The 21,984-nt window shown below is 29.1% G+C and overlaps 1 protein-coding gene across 3 annotated transcripts in view; it reads left to right on the top strand.

Annotated features, from left to right (window-relative positions):
* The first annotated feature begins 2,163 nt into the window (after window positions 1-2,163).
* The window catches only part of LOC136984704 (dnaJ homolog subfamily C member 25 homolog), a 59,808-nt gene continuing 39,987 nt past the window's right edge, over window positions 2,164-21,984 (top strand). For all 3 annotated transcript variants that reach the window (XM_067281798.1, XM_067281797.1, XM_067281799.1), the window contains exons 1-8: window positions 2,164-2,250; window positions 2,333-2,398; window positions 2,477-2,530; window positions 7,285-7,339; window positions 13,218-13,324; window positions 14,743-14,814; window positions 18,039-18,104; window positions 20,670-20,734. In XM_067281798.1, coding sequence (XP_067137899.1) covers window positions 2,200-2,250; window positions 2,333-2,398; window positions 2,477-2,530; window positions 7,285-7,339; window positions 13,218-13,324; window positions 14,743-14,814; window positions 18,039-18,104; window positions 20,670-20,734 — 536 coding nt within the window. In that variant the 5' untranslated portion in view covers window positions 2,164-2,199. The remainder of the gene's footprint in view (window positions 2,251-2,332; window positions 2,399-2,476; window positions 2,531-7,284; window positions 7,340-13,217; window positions 13,325-14,742; window positions 14,815-18,038; window positions 18,105-20,669; window positions 20,735-21,984) is intronic.

Below are 21,984 nucleotides of genomic sequence, written 5' to 3'. Positions count from 1 at the left end.
TAGGGGAGATTCTTGGCTTAATCCAGAGGAGACTCTCTTTTGACCTTGAGGTCCCAGTTTTTATATGTTTTTCGTCCACCATCCATATTTCGGATTGGTCCCTTTTCTCGCTTCCCGATTGGTCTCCCCTTGGTCTCGTTTTGCACTTGGAAACAATCTTGGGTCGCTGGAAAGGTTCGATTCAAAGTGTACATCTGATACCTCTTTGTCGACTCTGCTCAGGATTGTTTATAATACTATAACACCTGCACTCATAATTCAGGCCATTGTTTGTAATTTCTTTGACATCTAAAACTTTAATGATCTTTTTTGTCTGTGAAAAATTTTTCCTTTTTCGAGAAAGTTTATCTCATCAAAACTTTATAAATACTTGAGTCAAAGATCTACCTGTTTATGAGCGCTCGTGCTAGAGTTTACAGATTATTTGACACGTGTTCGACCAGTTCCGAGTCTCGTTGTTTACATTTTTGTGTCGCATTATTTAGATCAAAGGTTTTTTTTTTCTTTCATAACACAATTTATTGTTATCATTTTTTTGATGCAAGAATTTCGCGATTTATTTGCTTTCGAACTCGTCTGGGGACTCACATTGAACTGTATCTATATTGTGATTTTAAGTTTTTTTTAAAAAATAAATGTAAATTCATTTTGTATAATACATAATGTAATTGTTTTTTTCATGTTTATAATTTTTATTATGTCTTTTATACTTTGTTAATATTTTATTGGGGATTTTTTCTCTTGTTATCAGGGAGGTGGAATCCAATTGTCTCTGACATTTCAAAATGTAGTATATAAATAAATAAATAAATAAATGAGCAATTATTTATTGTGACATCATCACAATGCTAGGCTGCAATTTTTAATTTAATTTAAAATATATGCTCTCCACCTCAAATTACAGTAGAATCTTGCTTTAACAGATTGCGGAACAGATTTCTTGGAATAACCAATTTTTTCCAGGTCCGTGAGTAATGCATGCACAAATCTTGCACTCATACCTGTTTGTAGAAACAGTCTCAGCCTTTTATATTTTATTTTGACCTGGTTCTCGGTCTCCTGACTACCTACAAGTCTGGTTTATTTTATGTGCACATGATTTGGACACCAAATACTCTGTGCCAAATTGCAGCTCCTGACATGTACTCACTCCTTCATACCTTTAAGGTGTGCAGCCATTGATAGCAGGCGATTTTAGAGATGAGACATAGTCTTATCAAAAATTACCACTTTATAGGCTATGTTCACTTATATAAATATTGTAAATTTTTATGTAATTATGATTTTTATCAAGCACAAAATAAGAAACAGTGTAAAAAAGGAATCAGTGAATTAAATACCTTTTAGAAAGCTATTGGAATCATCTGATGGGAAAAAGCTATTTGAAAATAACAAAAAGTTTTTTTTCAAATAGCTTTCTCCCATCAGATGTTTCAGATTGGTGGATCATATTTGTAGTATAATAATTCTTTTCCTTTTGTAAAATGTAATTTAAGTAGATTCAGATTATTTGGATGCATTTTATTCTAATACATTTTTGTATAGTGTAGGTAAATGTATACAAACTTTAATATTTTTTAGCATCAAAAATGTAAATTGCTTTTGAAGTATGTTTCGTCACTCTACTATGAATGAAATTATACGAATTCTTTATTTTCAGTAAAATTTTATAGAAATTTTATTTTTTAATGTGTTAAAAATGCTTATTTAAAGTAAATTATATATTAAAAAAATATATTAAGAATTAAATATGTTGTTTGGCATTTTTAAATGTAAAAATCTTTTAATATCTGAATTTTTATTGTAAATATGATTTTTATATATTATATAAATGAACTTAAGTATATATAAATAAACAACTACTAGCCTGTTATAGATAACGATCAACCAATGCCGAATTATCGTGCTAGCAAATGGCTATAGTAATACTACTATAGCCATTTGCTAGCCCGATAATTTGGCATTGGTTGATCATGAACTTAAGTATATTTTATGCAATCAGTGGTTGAAAGGATAAAACCACTAAACACTGATAATTGGTAGTTTGTACTTAACCAACAGTCTGACTGCATGTAATTTTCTGGATTTCCTCAATGTATCTGACAACTGAATAGGGGCTAGTTTTTCATAAAGTTCTTTTGAGAGGCGTTGTTCGTATTGCATTGCCTTATCCTATTAAATAAACTGCTATATTTTATAATGAAGTTTGTTTTTTGTTTCAGTATTGGAGTATTGAGAGATGCATCAAAGGTAATTTAATTTTATATAAAATATATAAATAAAACATACAATTCATAAATAAAAATTTTTAGATATTAATAAAATATTTCAGTTAGAAATTGCTCGAGCCTACAGAACACTTGCAAAAAAGTATCATCCTGATAGGCATAAAACTGAAGTAAGTAGTTTATGAATTATCTTAATATTTTATATTACTGAATTTTTAATTAAAAAATATTTTAATTTATTAATGTAGGAAGCGAAAACAAAGGCATCAGAACAGTTTACTTTATTAGCAACAGCATATGAAGTAAGTATAAAGATGTTATTGTATAGGCTATTATACTGTAATTAGATTTAAAATTACTTTAAAATTTTCCATTTTAATTATTGTTATATGAAAAATCAAACTGTGTTAAAAATGTTCAGATATATGAAGAGGTTTTAAGTGCTACCTCTAATGATGATAAAGCTTTACAATTTTCAAATAATATTCTATCAAGACTTAGAAACTGTTAACATTTATAATATTAATCTCTTGTATGATATTTATGGTTCAAAACAAGCATATTATTATCTTAAAGATAGAATTATTTTATCAAGTATGCAGAGATGCAGCACCGGTCAGGCCAGACTTTATAGGATGAGATTTTGTTGTAGATTTTTGTCAGTACAGTTCTTTCTGAGCAAACCTCAATGCTATAAACTGACATACTTTATTTTGAAGGTTAAACATCATGTAGATACTGATAGAGAGTGATCACACTTTACAGTATTATTAAACTACAGTAGAGCATCGATTATCCGCCCCCGATCAACCGTCACATCGGTTAACCAACCGCGTTCTAATCGGCAATTTCAAATATTTGCTAGTGATGTGGCGCTACAATATTTGGCTATGTCTTGGCTACTTTAATATTATTTTGTTAAATTTCTGTGTGTTTTAGCTGGCAACATGGCTCGACCATTAAAGGGAGGCCAGTATTTAAATCAGGCTTAATTTTCTATTTTTCTATATTTTTGTATGTATTTTGTGCAAAATAAAGAAATAATTTTTAGTGATACAATAGCAACGATTTTAAATTTTTTTAAAAATTTTAAAACAATTTTAAAAAAATTTTGTTAGGCTTATTATCGATGAAAATTTGATGCGAAGTAGGTTAATAGCGATATACTAATTACATGGGATATACTACTATACTATACTAATAATGTATTTTTTCATACTTTTCGGTTATTTGTTTTTTCAGTTATCCGACCAACCCCAGTCCCCAATTAAGTCGGATAATCGATGCTCTACTGTAACTGTATTTTAGATCCATATTTAAATTTAGTAATTTACAAGATAAATATGCTTGACGATAAAATATTTTCTGAAATTATGACACAATCTATGTAATTTTACCATATCTACAATTATGATGATAGGATCTGCATAACCCATGTTTACAAATGTTATAACTGTTCTGAGCACTTTCTGTTAATAGGTCTGACTTTTTAACTACCTGCCTGACTGATTAATCTTGACTTTTGGCAACCAGATAATGATGTATTTCTGCTTTCCTCCTTTTTACATGGATTCCTTAGCCAGTATGGGAAGGTTTTTGCTGTATATTGCTCCAATGATATTTTTGTTTTCTTTCGTTTTTGAATAGGAAGAAAGTTGGGAAATGACTAGGTCTATATCCTGGGAACATCTCTCTTTTGGGACAGTGGTGTTATCAGGATATCAAGTGAATGTTGTAACTCAAACATTTAGACTAAATTATTTTCTTTTATTTATTTAACTTAACTGTAGAAATATTATTTTTATAATAAATTGTCTTTTGATTATATTGATATATTCAGAATCTCACAGTAGATAGTTTATTATATTAACTACATTAAATGAGTAAAAACTTTACCAATATCCTATATTTAATTGGTGATCTGTTGGAATCCTTTACATAAATAAGAATAAACTCTATTACTTTCTTACCTGTTAAAGTAACAGAGTGGAAGTAACTGTGTTTGTGTTGGTCTGTATTTTGCTTTATATCTCAGGACTGTATGGAACAAAAATTTTGAAAGTTGTCACGAATAATTCTAAATATGGATATTGATGTTGTTATGTTTTAGAGATTATAAGGTGAGATAGAAAGGGATAGGGGTCATATCTTGAGTGGATTCAAACTTAATGAAAATTTTACTTTTTATTGGCATTTACAATTTATTTATTCAAAAACTCACTTCTACCGCCAAAATTATGCTATTATCTTTTATAAAATTAAATTATAAAAAATTATTTTAAATAAAATTTAATAGCAGATTTACTTTACTTTTGAGATATACTCTTAATATTCTTCTTGTGATGACTCATTTTTAAATTTAAATATGTTTCTTTGAAAAATAGAGAAATTTCTTATAATTCAATTACTTGTAAAATCACTTTGTCATGCAAACAACCTGTACACTTTCCAGCACAAATTTAATGATTGGACAACGTTTCCAAGCTGCTAACACATCAACTTCAGGTCTACCGATTCATTAATTTATTTTTTGTTCTATTTCTGGAAAGCTGGAGCCAAACTCACATATTGACATAATAGCACAATTTATCAACTGCTGTTTGGCGCAGAATAGCCTGTATGGTTTTTGTGCCAAAAAACATAAACAAACAAAGAAATGAAACAGCAAAGACAACATAATGTTGTCTAAGGAAGTACGCGTTTTCCAAAGTGTAGTACACGTACCCCAGGGGTAAGGGAAGAGTTTAGTGGGGGTATATGCTGCACCATGCTTTGGCTGTTCCTGGTGCAACAAGCAATTTACTTTTTTTCGATTACAAACATAGAAAAATAATAAAAAACTTTGTTACTTGTTAGTGGTTTCACCAGGCACTGTGATTCTGTGCATTCCTCCACCCTATGGCCCAGACACAGTGTCACACAAAAACCTCTGTTATCTAAACATTAAACTGTTACAGTGCACGCATGTGTATTTTTAGCTTTTGTGCGATTTTTCTAATAAGAAAGGTTTGTTATGTGCTTTAGTATTAATAAAAAGCTAAAAATGTTGAATAAAGCAATTTTTCTGTAGATAGTTACTACAACTAACTTCAACAGTGCTTCTAGAAAGATATAAATGAGACCTAAATTCCATATTGCTATATCTAGGAATGATATTTTTCACATAACCTTCTATTTTGGCTTTTTCGATTTTTCAATTGCAGTAGCATATAGAAATGGAATATCCTCGTTATCTTTGGTTTTTGATTTAAAAAACATCTCATAACCCCCTCTACTCTCAGAAATACTATTTAACAAAACAGTCACAATCGCCACCTTCTCATTACTTAAGTCAGCCATCTTGAAAAGCGACCTCTCAACACTACTCTCAATGAAAGCATTTCTTTTTTCTACAAAATGTGACGTCAGATCGTTCAGTGGAAAGACTCGACAGAAAATTCACTATTGAATTAACCAGTGAATTTAGAAGCATACGGTAAGTCCCATTGATTTTGATTATTTTTACAAAATATAATTTTTATCCCTAACATTCAAGATTATGGATTGCTGGTTGAAATCTGGAACTTCTAAACCAAAAGAAAGCAGTGATTATAGTAACATTCAACAAACAGAAAATAATGAAATTAATGATGGCGAACCACCTTCAATTCTGAAAGAACCTGTTAAGAAAACAGCAAGGAAAATTGGCAAGTATGACAAAGAATATCTTAAATTTGGATTCTCATAGACTGGAGATGAAAAAGAGTCTATTCCACTTTGTGTCATTTGTTTTGAAATTCTAACAAATGAAAACATGAAACCTTCCAACTTAAAGCACCATTTTAAGACAAACCATAATCAGTACAAAGATAAACCCATTGATTTTTTTGAAAACAAACTTAAAGATTTAAATCAGTCTCGAAAAGTAATGCAGGGTTTGACAGGAGGTGGTGATAAAAAAATCCTAGAAGCTTTGTATTGTGTGTTGCTTTTAATTGTGAAATGTAGTGCAGCGGAGAGGATTGACAAAACTTTAATCAAGCCTGCAGCCAAGATAATGGCAGATGTAATGATAGGAGATACAGCAAAACAAACTTTTGACCTATCCATTTATTCCTCAAAACCAGAGCTCAAAGCACTGGTTTAAGCTCAAAGATGCAAAATTAATCAAAGTAAACTTTACAAGAGATGAGACAAGAACTTTAGAGATGCTTGAAATTTATAAAACAACATTAGACAAGATCTGTATAAACTGCAAGGATTGTGACTCATTATTGACCATATGGAGGTTATATTATGACAAGTTGCAAAAGAAGGCATGAAACCAAATTCAAATGTAACAGTGCTCAAAACATCATCTCTCCATTTTTATTCATATACAATAAATTATTATTTTACATATAAATTGATTAGTTATTAAATTTAAAATAGAATGATTAAAAATTTTTGGTAAAATTCCAAAATTTAGAAATTGTCCTAAACAAATTTTCAGCATTTTAATGTTCTAGAATTGGAACAAAAAATAAGTTAATATATGGGTAGACCTGAAGTTGATCTGTAAATCAGATTGAATACATTTGTTCAATCATTAAATTTGTGCTGGAAAGTGAAAAGGTTGTTTTCATGATGATGTTTGATTATTTTCCAATTTGAATTTCCTTTTTGATATAAAAATTACATTGTTTTCATTATTATTATTATTATTATTACTTGATATTGTAGTATAATTGAAAATTATCAGGCTTTTTCTGTTCCTTTTAACTTTCTGTCAAGTGCTAGGAAAGTTGCACAAGAGCCCTTGCCTGTTTTTTTCGCTCTTTCATTAATGTAGCTGCTTAAGCATATTATACTATGACAGCTAAATCATTCTGAAAAAAAAAGATAATAATAATAATAATGATTTGTCTTTTTATATAGACCTGACCTTTTTAAATTTTGGGCACTTTTGGTCATTTAATACCATTATATTTTCATAGCATCTGACTTTTGCTGCATCCTATATGATATTGACTGTAAAATTATATTATACATTATTTAAATAATATAATGCATTTTAAAAATTTTCAAATTAAATTAGGTTTTGAAAGATGATGACTCAAGGAAAGATTATGATTATATGCTGGAAAATCCAGGTAGGCTTTGTTAATGTAATTTATTTAATTGTATTTTGAAAAATTTGATATTTGTTAAAAAATTATGAATGTATTTTGATCATTATAGAGATAAACTAAAGACCATAGGTTTCTAGAACTGTGGTTTTTGTAGACTTCTCAAACCATAGTTCCGGAAACCTAAAATTGTTTGTATAGAACAGAAATTGTCAAACATTTTGTTATGCTCACTATGCATACATATAACTAGGAAAATTACTTGGGTAAAATTTGTATGTATTTGTATGAAAATTTAATAAGGATTTCTTTCAATAGCAAGTGTATTCTTTTCAGTTTAGGATTTTATTAACCAAGATTCAAAATCTGACCAAAAAAGCAAATGGTTTGATGATAATGAATGGAAGTTAGAAAACTAGTTTACTGGTGGCTACATTTGAGAATTCTAGTCTAACTCTGGAGTGAACAATTTCAGATTTAAATAATGCATTAGACTTATCAAATTACAGGTTTGATAATTCCAAATTCATTTTGATAAATTTTGGAAGTTATAACAATGACTATATAAGTTTTCTGAATTACTTTAAAAAAAATTTATAGTACAATTACTATACAGGATTATAAAACTATGACTGTTTTATTAAATGTTTAAAAAAAAATCTCATTTCTATGAAAACATATGATAAGCGAAAACAATAATGGCCAAATTATTGTTCGTGCTTATCTTATAATACTAAAAAACTATTATAGATCCTACTGATGCAACAGGTGGAAGTGTTATTGTTTTATATTGCAGAGTAAAAATTATCATTATCATAGATGTACTGTTTACTCTTTAATTGCCAGTGGTACATTTATAATGTAATGTTGTCAATTATTTTCAATACAGCTCTTATACAACAATATTGAATTCACCAAAATTTTAAAATATTTCTTGCAATAAATATGTTAATTTATTAATGATAAATAGGTATTAAAAATATTCAGTTAATATCATTATTAATATTCATATTAATAGTGATGATAAATCAGATTAATCTTTAGCAGTCACATTATATTTAGAAGAGATTAACAAGGAACATAATGCAAGTATCCTGCTCTACTCTGATGGTGTTATGTGTTGTAGAACTAATGATTTATTTTCTGTTTGTGAAAAAAATGTTTTGTGTGTGAAATCTACAGTTTTGTGTAGAAACACTTACCTGATTTAAATGAAACCAATATGAAAGTATGCTTAATAATGAATGAACAAAAATATATGTTTTGATAATTAGAAGATTTTTATGAGTGTCACATTCTGTTTTTCAAAACATACAAAAATTCCGTAAGACTAAATTTAAAAAATATATATGGAACACTTGAAAAATATATATCGACACTTGAAAAAGGATTGTCAGAATGGTTTAAAAAACATGATTACAAAATTTAAAGAGACTGGAGACTTTGGTGTGCTGCCAGGAAGAGGGCGGAAACCGAGTGCTAAAGAAATCATCAAAGAAGTCACTGTTATGGTTGACAGTCTCCAGTTCACAATATTCTTCAACAAGTGCTCGAGCAGTGCTGCATGAGTTGTCCATCTCTTGGCCAACAGTATGAAAAGTTCTGAGATCAATTTCAAAATGGTATCTGTATAGGAGTCACATTGTGCAAAAGCTGCAACCTGAAGAGGGCGGAAGCTTAAAATATTAAGTTTACAGTTTTACTATTTCATCAAAAATACCCTTACTGCACTATATGACAAGCAATCACATTGAAGTAATTCTTTTCACAATTTTTCATTTTTATTAATCAAAAATGTTGATGGAGGATGTAATAGTTAATATGTATTGTGTAAACAGTTTTTGATATCCTATAGCATAGATAAGAACCATCAGAATCAGAGAGGAATACTTGACTGATCTTCTGTGTAAGAGATGAATAAGCTGTTTTATTAAGTAAACATATAAAAATATAGTAAAAAGTACAGGGTGGTTATAATTAAACTGACCCTATTCAGACTTCTCTAGAGTCCATTCTGATAATCGAATTTTGATGAAACTTGGTATATATGTTATATAGACCATGGGGAATAGATTTCTGCAATAAAAAAATAGTTTAAAATTCAACCACTGGGTGAAACTGGCACCTAAAGAAGAATGAAGTCAGAAACATTAAACTTTATTCAATTGAATGTATTCAATGTGTGCTCCATTAACATTGATTATGTGTTCAAAGTACATTGCAGCATATTCAATGGTGGTGCAAAGAAAGTCTACAGGAATTTCAGCAACATGGCATATAATGTTGGCTTTTAATTCAGACAGAGTCCTAATCCTTTCTTCATAAACATGATTTTTTAGGAATCCCCATAACCAGTAATCACAGGGATTTAAGTCTGGTGAATGATTTATGTATTACATGATGTTCAGCAAAGTTAGCATGAAGTAGTTCCTTCACTTGTTGTCCAATCAGCGCTGTAATAGTCTTTTATGCACCCGATACAAGCATCTGTAACTACACTCCAGAATTATGACCCAAAACTTGGTCCAGGTCATTTTGCGCCCTTCCCCCAGGGTCTACGCCTTGTGCCTGGGCACCGCTGGCACCGCCCTAGTTATGGCATTGTGTCCAATGTGGGGAGCTGCTCCATCTTGCATGAAGACAGTGGTCTGTAAACATCAACATTCCTGTATGGTAGGAATGACTATTAAGGAGTTCACAGTAGATGCACTCGTGACAGAGTATCTTTTAGGGTTTCAGGAGTGAGATTTTCAAAGAAAAATGACCCGAGAATAAAGTCAGCAGTAAATCACACCATGAAGTGACTGTTGTTGCACAACATTGGGGTATGAGGAACCCCATATATGACAGTTATGATTATTCATTGCACCATCTAATGAAAAGTGCACCTTGTCTGTCCAAAGAATTTTTCAAGGCCTTGTATCATCAACAGCCATTCAGTGTGTTTTTGCAGGTCTTCAGGTTGCAGCTTTTGCACAATGTGACTCCTATACAGATACCATTTTGAAATTGATCTCAGAACTTTTCATACTGTTGGCCAAGAGATGGACAACTCATGCAGCACTGCTCGAGCACTTGTTGAAGAATATTGTGAACTGGAGACTGTCAACCATAACAGTGACTTCTTTGATGATTTCTTTAGCACTCGGTTTCCGCCCTCTTCCTGGCAGCACACCAAAGTCTCCAGTCTCTTTAAATTTTGTAATCATGTTTTTTAAACCATTCTGACAATCCTTTTTCAAGTGTCGATATTCTTGCAGTGCAGCTAAGCTATTGCTGCTGTTCTGATAAAACAGTTTTATCAGCAAAGCTCAGTCTTTCTTCTGTAAGGGCATGATTAACAATAACATAAAGGTGTGCAGAACGATTTTCTAGCTTTGAATGCAGTTCTTTTTTTAGTAGCTGTGCCTATTTTGCATAAGGATTTTGTGAAAAGCGTCATCTTGTGGTGACTTTTATTGCAGAAATATCTTTCACATAGTCTATATAATGTATATACCAAGTTTCATCAAAATTTGTTATGCAGAAAGGGCTCTAGAGGGGTCTGAATAGGGTCAATTTAATTATAACCATTCTGTATTTAAAATGATGTATGGATATTAAAAAAATTAAAAGCAAGGATTTAAACTTACTGTTATTGACTATTATTATAAACAGCTGATATTTTATTTGATCTTTAACAATATTGAGTAAAAAACTGGTAATAATAATTAAATAACTCTACAAAACCTTCAAAAACATCAGCACAAAAATATATTTAAAATAAATACATTGAGACAAATGTTTTCAATCCAATTAGGATCTACTTCGGGTCATTAATGTTCGAAAGAATTAGAATGCAGGACATTCAAATTTAAATATTTTAAAATCATTGGAACTGTAAATCCTTATAACCAGTATACAGCAAAAATCACACCTAGGTGCTAATGTTAACATTAAAACTGAAATAAAAATTAACACAAAAATTAACAAATACATTTTAAAATCATATGCGAATTAATTGGTTTCCTATTTTTTAATGTTGCAGGGATCATCAAAAAAGGGTTACCAGGCATGTGAGATATTTGCCTCCTCCTTAAAATTGATGCATTCCCTTTTAGTTCGGCTCTAAAAATTTCCAGAGCCTCTAAAATTTTGGTTTGATCTATGTGAAGAGAGCATCTAATGAGATTGGCTTGCTATGGTTTGCTTCTGAGATGGACATAGAAGCTATATATTGCTAAGGCAGTGGTCTGTTTTTTTATCATATCTATGCTCCACCAGCTGTTTCTAAGGGATCTCTTTGTTAAACCAAAGATTGTTATTAGATTTCTATAAAATCTTTGGTTTAACAAAGAAATCATAGAAATCAAAGTTCATAGATCACAAAGTTCATAGAAATCAGCCATCCCTAACAGATATACTGTACACCCCCTGGTGTGATGTAGGTGTTAATGGTGTCCTTTCCATTTCTTAATAACTTATATACTGATGGGTTACGCATGTATGTTATTGAACAATCTCTACAAGTAGTAATATCTTGGTATAAAGCCTTTAATTCCCAGTCATAATCAATTAGTATATGTTTGCCTGTATGGTCCAAACTCTTATTATCACCCTTGTTAAGGTTGGAAGTGGTATGATTATTTATTCTTTTAATATAATTCTTTGCTAAACCTTGTTTCACTTTTCTAGGGTAAACATGCACAGCTGCTATTTTCTCTATATGTTTTAATTCTTGCCCTGTACTAACTATGCTTGTGCAGTGTGTGTGAAGGCTCTTTTTGTAAGGGCTCTAAACGCTGCTATTTTGTAACTATTAGGATTGTTTGAGGTGGCCGGTACAAATAATGGCTGGTATGCTGATTTATAGTAAATGTCTGCTTCAATCCGGCCATTTTTAAAGTAGATATTCAGGTCTAGGAAGTGGGTGTGATTGTTGCTGCATTGTTCTAAGTTAAGTGTAAGACTGTACAGGTCTTACAGTTAACTTAGAACATTCATGTATTGTATAAAGTTATTGTTATCCGGTTCAGCTCTTCAAATGATCAAGATATTATCTGTCTATTATTTATATGTTGTTATCTCTGGGAGGAACGATGGTAGTATATTCTGTTCTACATTGCATATCACCAATTCACATAGGTCACCTGATAGGGGGCTGCCCATAGGCACTGCCCGTTTCTGTAAGAAAATTTTGTTATCGTACTGAAAACACTAAGTGTAGCATAGTATGGGTGCTAATTCTAAAATCCGTTGGTGGTGTACCAGGCTTTTAACTACCTTGAATAACGAATCCCATAAGGCACAGAAGCAAGGCTTTAATTTAATAGATGGATATAATGATACAAAATCTAAAGTTAATAAACTGAAATTTTTAAATGCCATATTAGCTGATTGTTTATAATAAAACTACACACAAAAATACCACAAAATCCAGTAAAAAGAATTAAAATTATTTACTTATACAAACATCTTTGTAATGAACATCATCAGGTATTCTGTAAGGACAAAACAGAACAAGCAGTCAAATACATTTAAATTCAAACACTTGAAGTAGTTCGAATCTTTGGATATAAATTACTGTGCCCAAATCACCATCATCATGTCACAAAATTCATGTGCTTTGAGTTTGACATAACTATTCTAGTACTAAAGTTTTTTACAATATTTTGTTATTAAACATACACAGTATATAATGCTATAACTATTATCTTGCTTGAAATGATATGATATTGCATAAAAACATAAAAGTTTTAATTTTTAAATGAAATATTTACAATTTCTAATGCTATTCCCTGATAGATTCACTTTTATTTTACTTATTTATCTGGATCAAATTATTGTTTTAAAAAGATGTTTTTATAATTAAAGTATATAAAATGATTTTCATTAAATTAACCAAATTATGTTTTATTTGTAGATGAAATCTATAGGCACTACTATAGGTATTATAGAAGGAAAATGGCTCCAAAGGTTGATGTTAGAATTGTTATTGCTGCAACCATAGCTATTATTTCCATAATTCAGGTAAGTAGAAATATAGTAATCTAACATTAAAAAAAAGGTTTTATAAAAATCAGTTTTTTTTTTTTTTTTAATTTGAAGAAAATCATAGCTATACAGATGAATTATTTAATATTGCTATGAATTGAATATATAATATATATTCTCTCTCTCTCTCTCTCTCTGTGTGTGTGGGTGTTATTAGTGATGGGACAATACCAAAATTTCTCCCAATTCTGATTCTGCCGAAAACTCCTGATTTTGATACGATTCCAATTCTTTTGAATACTTTATAAAGTTTATCTTAGTTTAGAAAAATTAATGATTTACATTACAAGCATTGTACTGTATATTCATTAATTAATAAACATTTAGCTTAAGAATGGAAAATGATCAGTAAATCCAGAATCAATCTTTCGAAAGAAATGTGAAAATTCTCCATTTATATGTGAATATATATCATGCTTTTATTGTGTACTACAAAATAAATTTGTAATTTATTTTGGATAAAGTTAATATTGAAACACTATTCCCTGAAGAAATTACAGCTAATTCCCTTTTATTCAATGAACTATCCCATCAAGTCATGTAGGGTCAACATCTTTGAAAACTGCTTCATTGGCCAACGTGATGACCACAGAGAGGAGAAGGTAAATGAGAAGATGCATTTTTTCGATGCTTCTCACAATGGGTCTGTTTTGTAAATGATTTAACTCCATCGTATTTAATATTAAATGAGTTAATTGATTTATTGAATTCATTCACTCAAGCTACAAATATCTATATTAACTCATCTCAAAAAATCAATTTTTAAAACTCAAAACTGCATTAAACTTAGCATAAACAAGTATTTTTACTCAGAAATGTGTGAATTGCATTTGAAAATTTGACATATTACAGCATCATCTGTGAATCACAACAAAAACTTATAATTATAATGAGAAAGGGAGTTTGATGTATGCCAATTTTGCCAGATGGTGTACATCCAAATTCAAAGATTGATAAAATTGAGTATGTTGCTGCAATTGCAAGAGCTTTTGAATTTAAATTTTATTGATTCAAATCGAAAAGATCATAAAGGTAAGGAAAACATGCAATTGCGTATGTTCCTTACCTTTATGATCAGATTTAGAAAAATGCATTAATTGAGCAGCTTTCATAAGTTTCATTTTTCTAATGTATATAAATAGCAATAACTCAATTAAATTGAAACTATAACTGTGAAATTATAAGAAATGAAAATGACACCTTTTATTTAAATTATTAAATTATTAAAGTTAAAATGTATCTGTAAATTGAAAATTGTATTAAACTACAAAAAGTTAAAAGTTATAGGATGAAGTTTTATAGTCTATTGTATTGTAAGCATAAAATTTTTAAGATTTAATTTCTATTGTTATTAATAGATGTAAGTAAATAATATCAAGATTTTTGTTTTTCAGTATTTAGCAGCAAAATCTCGTCACAAATCTGCAATTGATTATCTTCTTACTGTTCCTAAGTATAGATTAAAGGTATGATAAATTTTGATAAAATTTAAATTTAAATAATTTAATATTATAATTTAAAATAAAATCATTAAAATAATTTAATATATATATATTAATTAAATATGGCTATTTATACAAATTGTTTTTGATCTTTAATGATGATTGTAGATTTTATTTGCTATATTCTACATAAAGTGCAATACTTATTGAGAATAAAACAAACTTTGTGCTTGATAGCATTTCACCAATTTTAAATTTACGAAGCAAGCATTTTATGAATTTTGTTTTTAATTTGGCTAATTGCTATTGTTAGCAAAATAAATATTTTCAGCCAGTAAAAGTAAAAACGTGGTAGGAATTCTAGCTCTAAAATTTATAGTAAACTAAAGAATATACATGTATTAAATTTTTCATTTCAAGTGTAGCAAAGTTATAATATTTTTATAAACATTTTAATCATCAAACTGTTAGAATATATTTTATAGTATTTATATTGAACTTTCTGAAAGATATAAAACTTAATTTTTTAGATATTTAGATTAGATAATTTTGTGTTTAATGAAATATTAATATCTTAATTTTTTCAATTTTATATGTAGTCATAAAAATACAGTGGTGCCTCATATTTAAAATTAAATTCATTCCAGGAGACCATTTAAACTCTGAATTGTTCAAAGTCCAACTCAGTTTGTCCCATTAGAAATAATAGAAAGTGAATTAATCCATTCTCAGACCCTAAACTATTTTGATAAACTTAAAACATCAAATACATATAATTTAAGATAAAAATATCACAATTAAAAAATGCCATAATAATAAATTAAAACATGAAAATAATAAATAAATACATGAATACTGTGTAATAAAATGAAAATTGCATTTACTGGTTGCACACCATTGACTACAGCATTTTAAATGTGCCATCAGATCCACCAAATGTGTACTGCTTTCAAACCTAATATTCAAATTCTAAAGCATTTGAAGTATGAGATGCCACTATATTTCTAATAAATTTATCAAACATTTAATTAACAATTATATCTAATAATTGTTAATAAATAATTATGTATGATTGTTTGTGTGTATACAACACAAAAATTTGCTTAGAGTTTGGACTGTACTGTACATACAATGAAAAATAACAAACACAATCTGTTGTGCATCTGGTGTGAGTTGTTTCTCTTTCTCTCACATTATGCTTGTATATTTTCAGTGCTTTTTTCACTTTATTTTTGATGTTTTTGGATATATATATTGAGTGTTATTTGTTGATTTTTAGCAAATTTCTTGTAATTTTTCTTTGTCGATAGCACTCCACATATTTTGTATCCTTTAGTTCAAAATTTTATAGAAATAAATAAATAAAATAAATAAATAAATATATTTATTTATCAAACAATGGGATCGGTTATTATAAATGTTGAAAACAATAATCTCTAAAAAAATTGTAAATTTCTTAAAAATAAACGAGTTAAAAATAACTCTTTTTTATCTGATTTCGACATGAATTAAAAACAGAGATGGACAATTACTAAATATTTCTTACTTTATTATCCAAATGCATTTCACAATTATTTGCCTCTTCAGTGGACACTATGCCTTTACATCACCAGTACATTTATATTCCACCAAGCTATCCCATCATGCATCTACAGATACGCCAGTATTTAAATTGATAACATTTGCATAACCTTTGATGCAATAATGTTCAACGATAAGTCTCGTTACAATGTTTTCTATTTTATACAATACCTTAACATTATTTCTATTTATAATACAATTTTTATTATTACAATGTTGATGCCACGGAGATTCAGTTCTTTTTAGTCGGATTGCTGCTTCATGTTCTTTTAGCCGCTTTTCAAGCTGTCTTCCTGTCTCACCGACATAGAATTTACTTTCTGCACATGTACACATCTCCGTGAACTGAATTTCCGTGGCATCAACATTGTAATAATAAAAATTGTATTATAAATAGAAATAATGTTAAGATATTGTATATAATAGAAAACATTGTAACGAGACGCATCGTTGAACATTATTGCATCAAAGGTTATGCAAATGTTATCAATTTAAATATTGGCGTATCTGTAGATGCATGCTGGGATAGCTTGGTGGAATATAAATATACTGGTGATGTAAAGGCATAGTGTCCACTTAAGAGGCAAATAATTGTGAAATGCATTTGGATAATAAAGTAAGAAATATTTAGTAATTTTCAAGGTGTCTTTCTCTGTTTTTAATTCATGTCGAAATTGGATAAAAAAGAGTTTATTTTTAAGAAATTTACAATTTTCTAGAGATTATTGTTTTTAATACAGTAAAACCTCTATTATCCGGACTAATTGGGGATGAAGGTAGTCCGGATAACGAAAAATCCGGATAATCGAAAAATAATAATAATTGACAGTGCATATAGTATGAATAATTTTTATTTGTCTAGATTTACATATAGTTTCAATATTAAATAATTTTGATTAAGAAATTCAATTAACGATTTTTGTTTAAAGCTAGCTGTTCTTTTTGAAGCTGCTAAATCGCGAATACTTTTAAGACATACAAGTTGTCCTGAGTTACACTTTTCTTAGCTCTCAAACCACTTCATGGCGACATCTAAGCACTGAACTCGATGTTGTTTATCTGAGGCAGATATTTCTTTAATTATTTCCTCATCATTCAAAATTTGGAATCCAGGATCGATTGCAATCCATCGCAATTTAACCACTCAGTTGCATCTTTGTCACATTCGGCACATATTGAAATTTGGGCTATTGCTTCTGTAATGTCTCCTATACCACTTTCTACTGTTACTGGAATTTACTAATGGTCTTTTCAAAATTTTGTTCCATGCATTCCATCATGTACGTACATAAACAGTGTCGCAATTTGCCAAGTGCAAATCAGAAAATTTGTACAATTTTTGTTTATTTTGAACAATCCGGATAATAGAGGTCTGGATAATCGAGGTTCTACTGTATTTATTTATTTATTTTAATAGCATGAAAATAAAAGCATGTTCAAAATCATATGATTTGAGAGTGAAAGAGCTAGACTTTCTTATTTGTTTCATGTGCTGTTGGTTTATTGAATTATTATTATTCTACTCATTACTAATTCAACATATTCCCTTTTTAATTAAATTACTTGCTAAATTAACATATTCATACATGTAAATTTATTAACTTCAATTATTAATGAGAAAATTCTGAAACATTATAATAGTAAAAATGTCTGATTTTAATTTTCAGGCTATGGAAATAGCTAAAGAAGAAAATCTACTTCCAACTGGTAGAAAAAGAAATCGGAAACCTAAGGTGTGTGTACATATATATATATATGTATTATTATATTTTTTGAATTACGATAGAGCGTCATTTATTTGAATCAATTGGGGACTAGAGTTGTTCGGATAACTGACTTTTCAGATAACCGATTATGTACGAAAAAATATATTAACCTATCCAACGTTGAAATTTTTTTCTGTTGCATGCCACTTTGTGTTGAATTTTCGTCTATTTTAAGCCTAACGAAAATTTTTATAATAATAATCAAGGTTATTGTATTGTTAAAAATTATTTCTTTATTTTGTACAAACAAAATAAATATATTGAAAAATATAAAAACAAAAGAAAAATTATACTTTAGAAGTTAATCTAGTATCAAAAACGTTCGGTTTAGCATGACACAGTCCAACTGAAAAGCTTTTGGTTAACTGACATTTCGGTTGACCGGTTTTCAGATAAACGACACTCTACTGTAGTTTCGTATGTAAAGAGATTTTTGTTACTTTAATAATATCGTATTATAATCATATGGAAAACTTGCATTGGCTTTGCAGAAAGTTCCTAGAATGGAAATAAAATTTTTTTGTGATGTATATCTTATGCCTCTGTAGAAACTGTTGAAAGCATGACACTTATTAATATGCAGTTTAGAAGGTACTGCTTGGAATGTGCAGCAAAAATGGAGAAAGTCAACTGACCCCACAATGTAGTTAAAAACTGGTTCAAGTGTGAAAAACTGTGCTAAGCATATAGTGAGACTGGCATATAATTATCTATTACTTCAAAATAAGATCATTAATAAATACAGAGAAATAGTCTTCCCAACTTGATAATCTAAAGTAGCCATCAAAGAAAAATCAAGCATCAGCAAGCATCAGCAAAAAGAAAGTGTCTTTCCAGCAAAAAGAAAGTGTCTTTTCTTCTGCACATTCAGATTACCACTTATTTTGATCTCTCCAGAATATATTTCAGGGAAAGAAGTTTAATACTTAGCAATTGAAGGGTTTGGTGCAATGAGCCAAATATATTATAAAATTTTATAAAAAAGAACTGCCTTATCACAAGCTGCTAAAAAGGAAACAAAAACCATTAAAAAGGGCATTAATTAATGGCTGTTGCATTTCAGGCTACAAGTTTGTCTGTTTTATTATATTTTTAAACTATAACTTTTGCTATGATGAATAAAATTTCAAATATGGTTACATAATACATGTAACCATAATAATCATACAGGTTAATTGTCTTGCTGATTTAGGATGTCTTATGTTGATAGCTCTCCATAAAACTTAGCTAAATTTCAAGCTTCTATCACATAATTAAAGATTAATTTTGAATGCTTAGTAGCTTAACTATCCATCTTTAGGCCAAATATTGTAATTTGATTACTTAATTAATTGCACAGCTATAGCCTGTAAAGAACCCATTATTTATGTATTTGGTTAATATAATATTTAATAAGAGTTATGCAAAACTCTGTATCATATTCAAAATTTCAAAAATAAGCTGCTAAGTTAATGAAATCAAAATATTTTTTAGGAAAGAAATAGTTTTGAAACTAATTTAGTCTAGCATCAGCTTTCAAATAGAACAGATACAATAAAAAAAAAAAAAAATAGAATGTCATTTCATGCTGATAATTTTATATACAAGCCATCAGCAATGTGGATGACCTCCACACAGAATTTCTGGTTACATTGCTGGTTAATATAGACTTCTCTTGTCAACATAGTTTTCCCAATTGGGCTTTTAAAAGAATGTGAATTCTACCAAGAACCAAATTCACAAAAATTTTAAGAAAATTCTTATAACATTCTAATATTACTTATTAATATTTTGATTACCAATAAATTATACTGAATTTTGAAAAAACTATTGCTTTCTTTATACATAATTAGACAACTATTTGTAATTAATAAAGAATAATTCAATTTTGGCATTTATTACTACTACTAATGACATATAATCATATTGATCATTTTATAAGCATCACCAAATGTACCTTGAACTTTGTCACTTTTTAGTTTATTATTTAAAGTGAATACAAGCTTTAAATGAGAATTGGAAGTGTTCTAAGGCCCTAAAAGAAAGTCATAAAGATTTGGAAAGCAAAATGAGTGTTTACAATTTTTTTAAACTGGCTCATTTGTAAGAAGAGTTATAAAAACTTTTTAATTAGTTTAAAATAGTTTTAGGATTATTTGATTTCTTATGCTTTACAAAAAACTTTTGTTATATTGTTGTATTTTTCATGTAATTTTAATTTATTATATAATGTATATTTAGTGTTATGGGTATTATGCATGCTGTAATTGCTTATTGTTCACAGAACATCTGTTTTGACAACTGTAGTTTTGTAAACTGCAGTATGTTTTTGGAACATAAAATCTGCAGTTGGTGATGAATGCATGTATATCATTTCATACATAACATATTTTAGATATTTTTTCCACACTTTTTAAGTCTCTGATAGCATTGCTAGGCATTAATCATGTAACCCTTTTCAAGATTTTCATTTTTGAGGATGAAAACCTTTAAAATTGGTTACATATATTTTCATTTTTACATTGTAAATGCTTATTTTTATCTTGTTTTTAGGAATTAATTAAAGAGGAGGAAGAATCTGTACTTAAGCAAATTTTAGAAAGGAATGTTGATGTCAGGTAAAGTTTTCAATTTTTTTATTTTATATATAGATAGAATAATTGTACATTCGTATTTTATTATTCTTGTCCATATTTATAATTATTTATGCTTTGAGATATACATCACAACATGCTGAATCTGTGATTTTGAAGTTTTGACAATTGTTTTTTGCTTATAAATCAGTAATGCTTCATTGATACGAGTATTATGGAGTTTTTATACTGTATTGAAATAGCCAGAGATTGTTAGGATGACAAAGGTTGATTTTGATTGAGAATTGACAAATTCCAATCAGTGATTTTACTTTTATGGTGTTAAGAGTATGATCATTTGAAGGAAACAGGCAATATACTATTTTAATCTTCAAAGTTTTCTGAATTTTACACTTCACAATTTATTCATTATGGCTGTTAGTCATCTATAAAGATGTGCAAAAATAATCCCCTTGATTATTATTTTATAATTTATGCTATCAGCAAAGATTAGCAGGAGGATTAGTCCATTCACATCATTATGACAATGCCTGATGTACAGCACTGGAATCGACATCAAATCAAACATTATGGGCAAACTCCCATGTTATGCATAACATCTTTTATAGAAAACTGTGGAAATAAATACTCTTATGTAAAGTATTAATATGAACTAATAAATTATCTCATTTGCAATAGCTTTTGTCAGTTTTGATTTGGCTATCAATTACAGTGGATGATCGGTTAACAAACAGTTCTGACTGAGAACAAATCAGACAATGAACGCTTTTGCAAAAGATTTATATGTTTGGAGAACAAAACATGAAGAAGCAATATAAAATAATGAATACCAATTGGTCTTCCCTTGTCTCTAGGTGAGAATTCAAAACCTTTGGAATGTGGGAGACATCGACATTGACGCTCAACTGAATATTGAACTGATAGTATTCCTCTGAACTTTGAAACTCTCACTTGTAATTCCAGCCATTTGTTTACCTTTCTGACAGAAAGACTTTTTTATAGTTATTGTGAGACTGTTGGGCATTCGTTAAGTTTTGCATCTATTTTTATTTTCAAAAGATGAGAGTTTAACTGCCCCGTTCAATATTCGTTAACATTTTAACACCAAAATTTTAAATTTCATTCGGGCCTCACATTTACATAATTCTTTCGTGCACTAGTTGATTTCTGTTCTCTGAATTTTTGTAAGTGCTTTTCTGGACTTTTTATTTAAAAACAAAACTGATAATATTATGGAGCCTAAAGAGGATGGAATTTCAAGAACTGTGCTTACC

Source organism: Centruroides vittatus, unplaced genomic scaffold, assembly GCF_030686945.1.
Source record: "Centruroides vittatus isolate TY-2023 unplaced genomic scaffold, ASM3068694v2 contig_926, whole genome shotgun sequence".
Taxonomy (NCBI): domain Eukaryota; kingdom Metazoa; phylum Arthropoda; class Arachnida; order Scorpiones; family Buthidae; genus Centruroides; species Centruroides vittatus.
The sequence above is the reverse complement of the archived record's forward strand: the minus strand, read 5'-3'. Positions and strand labels throughout refer to the sequence as shown.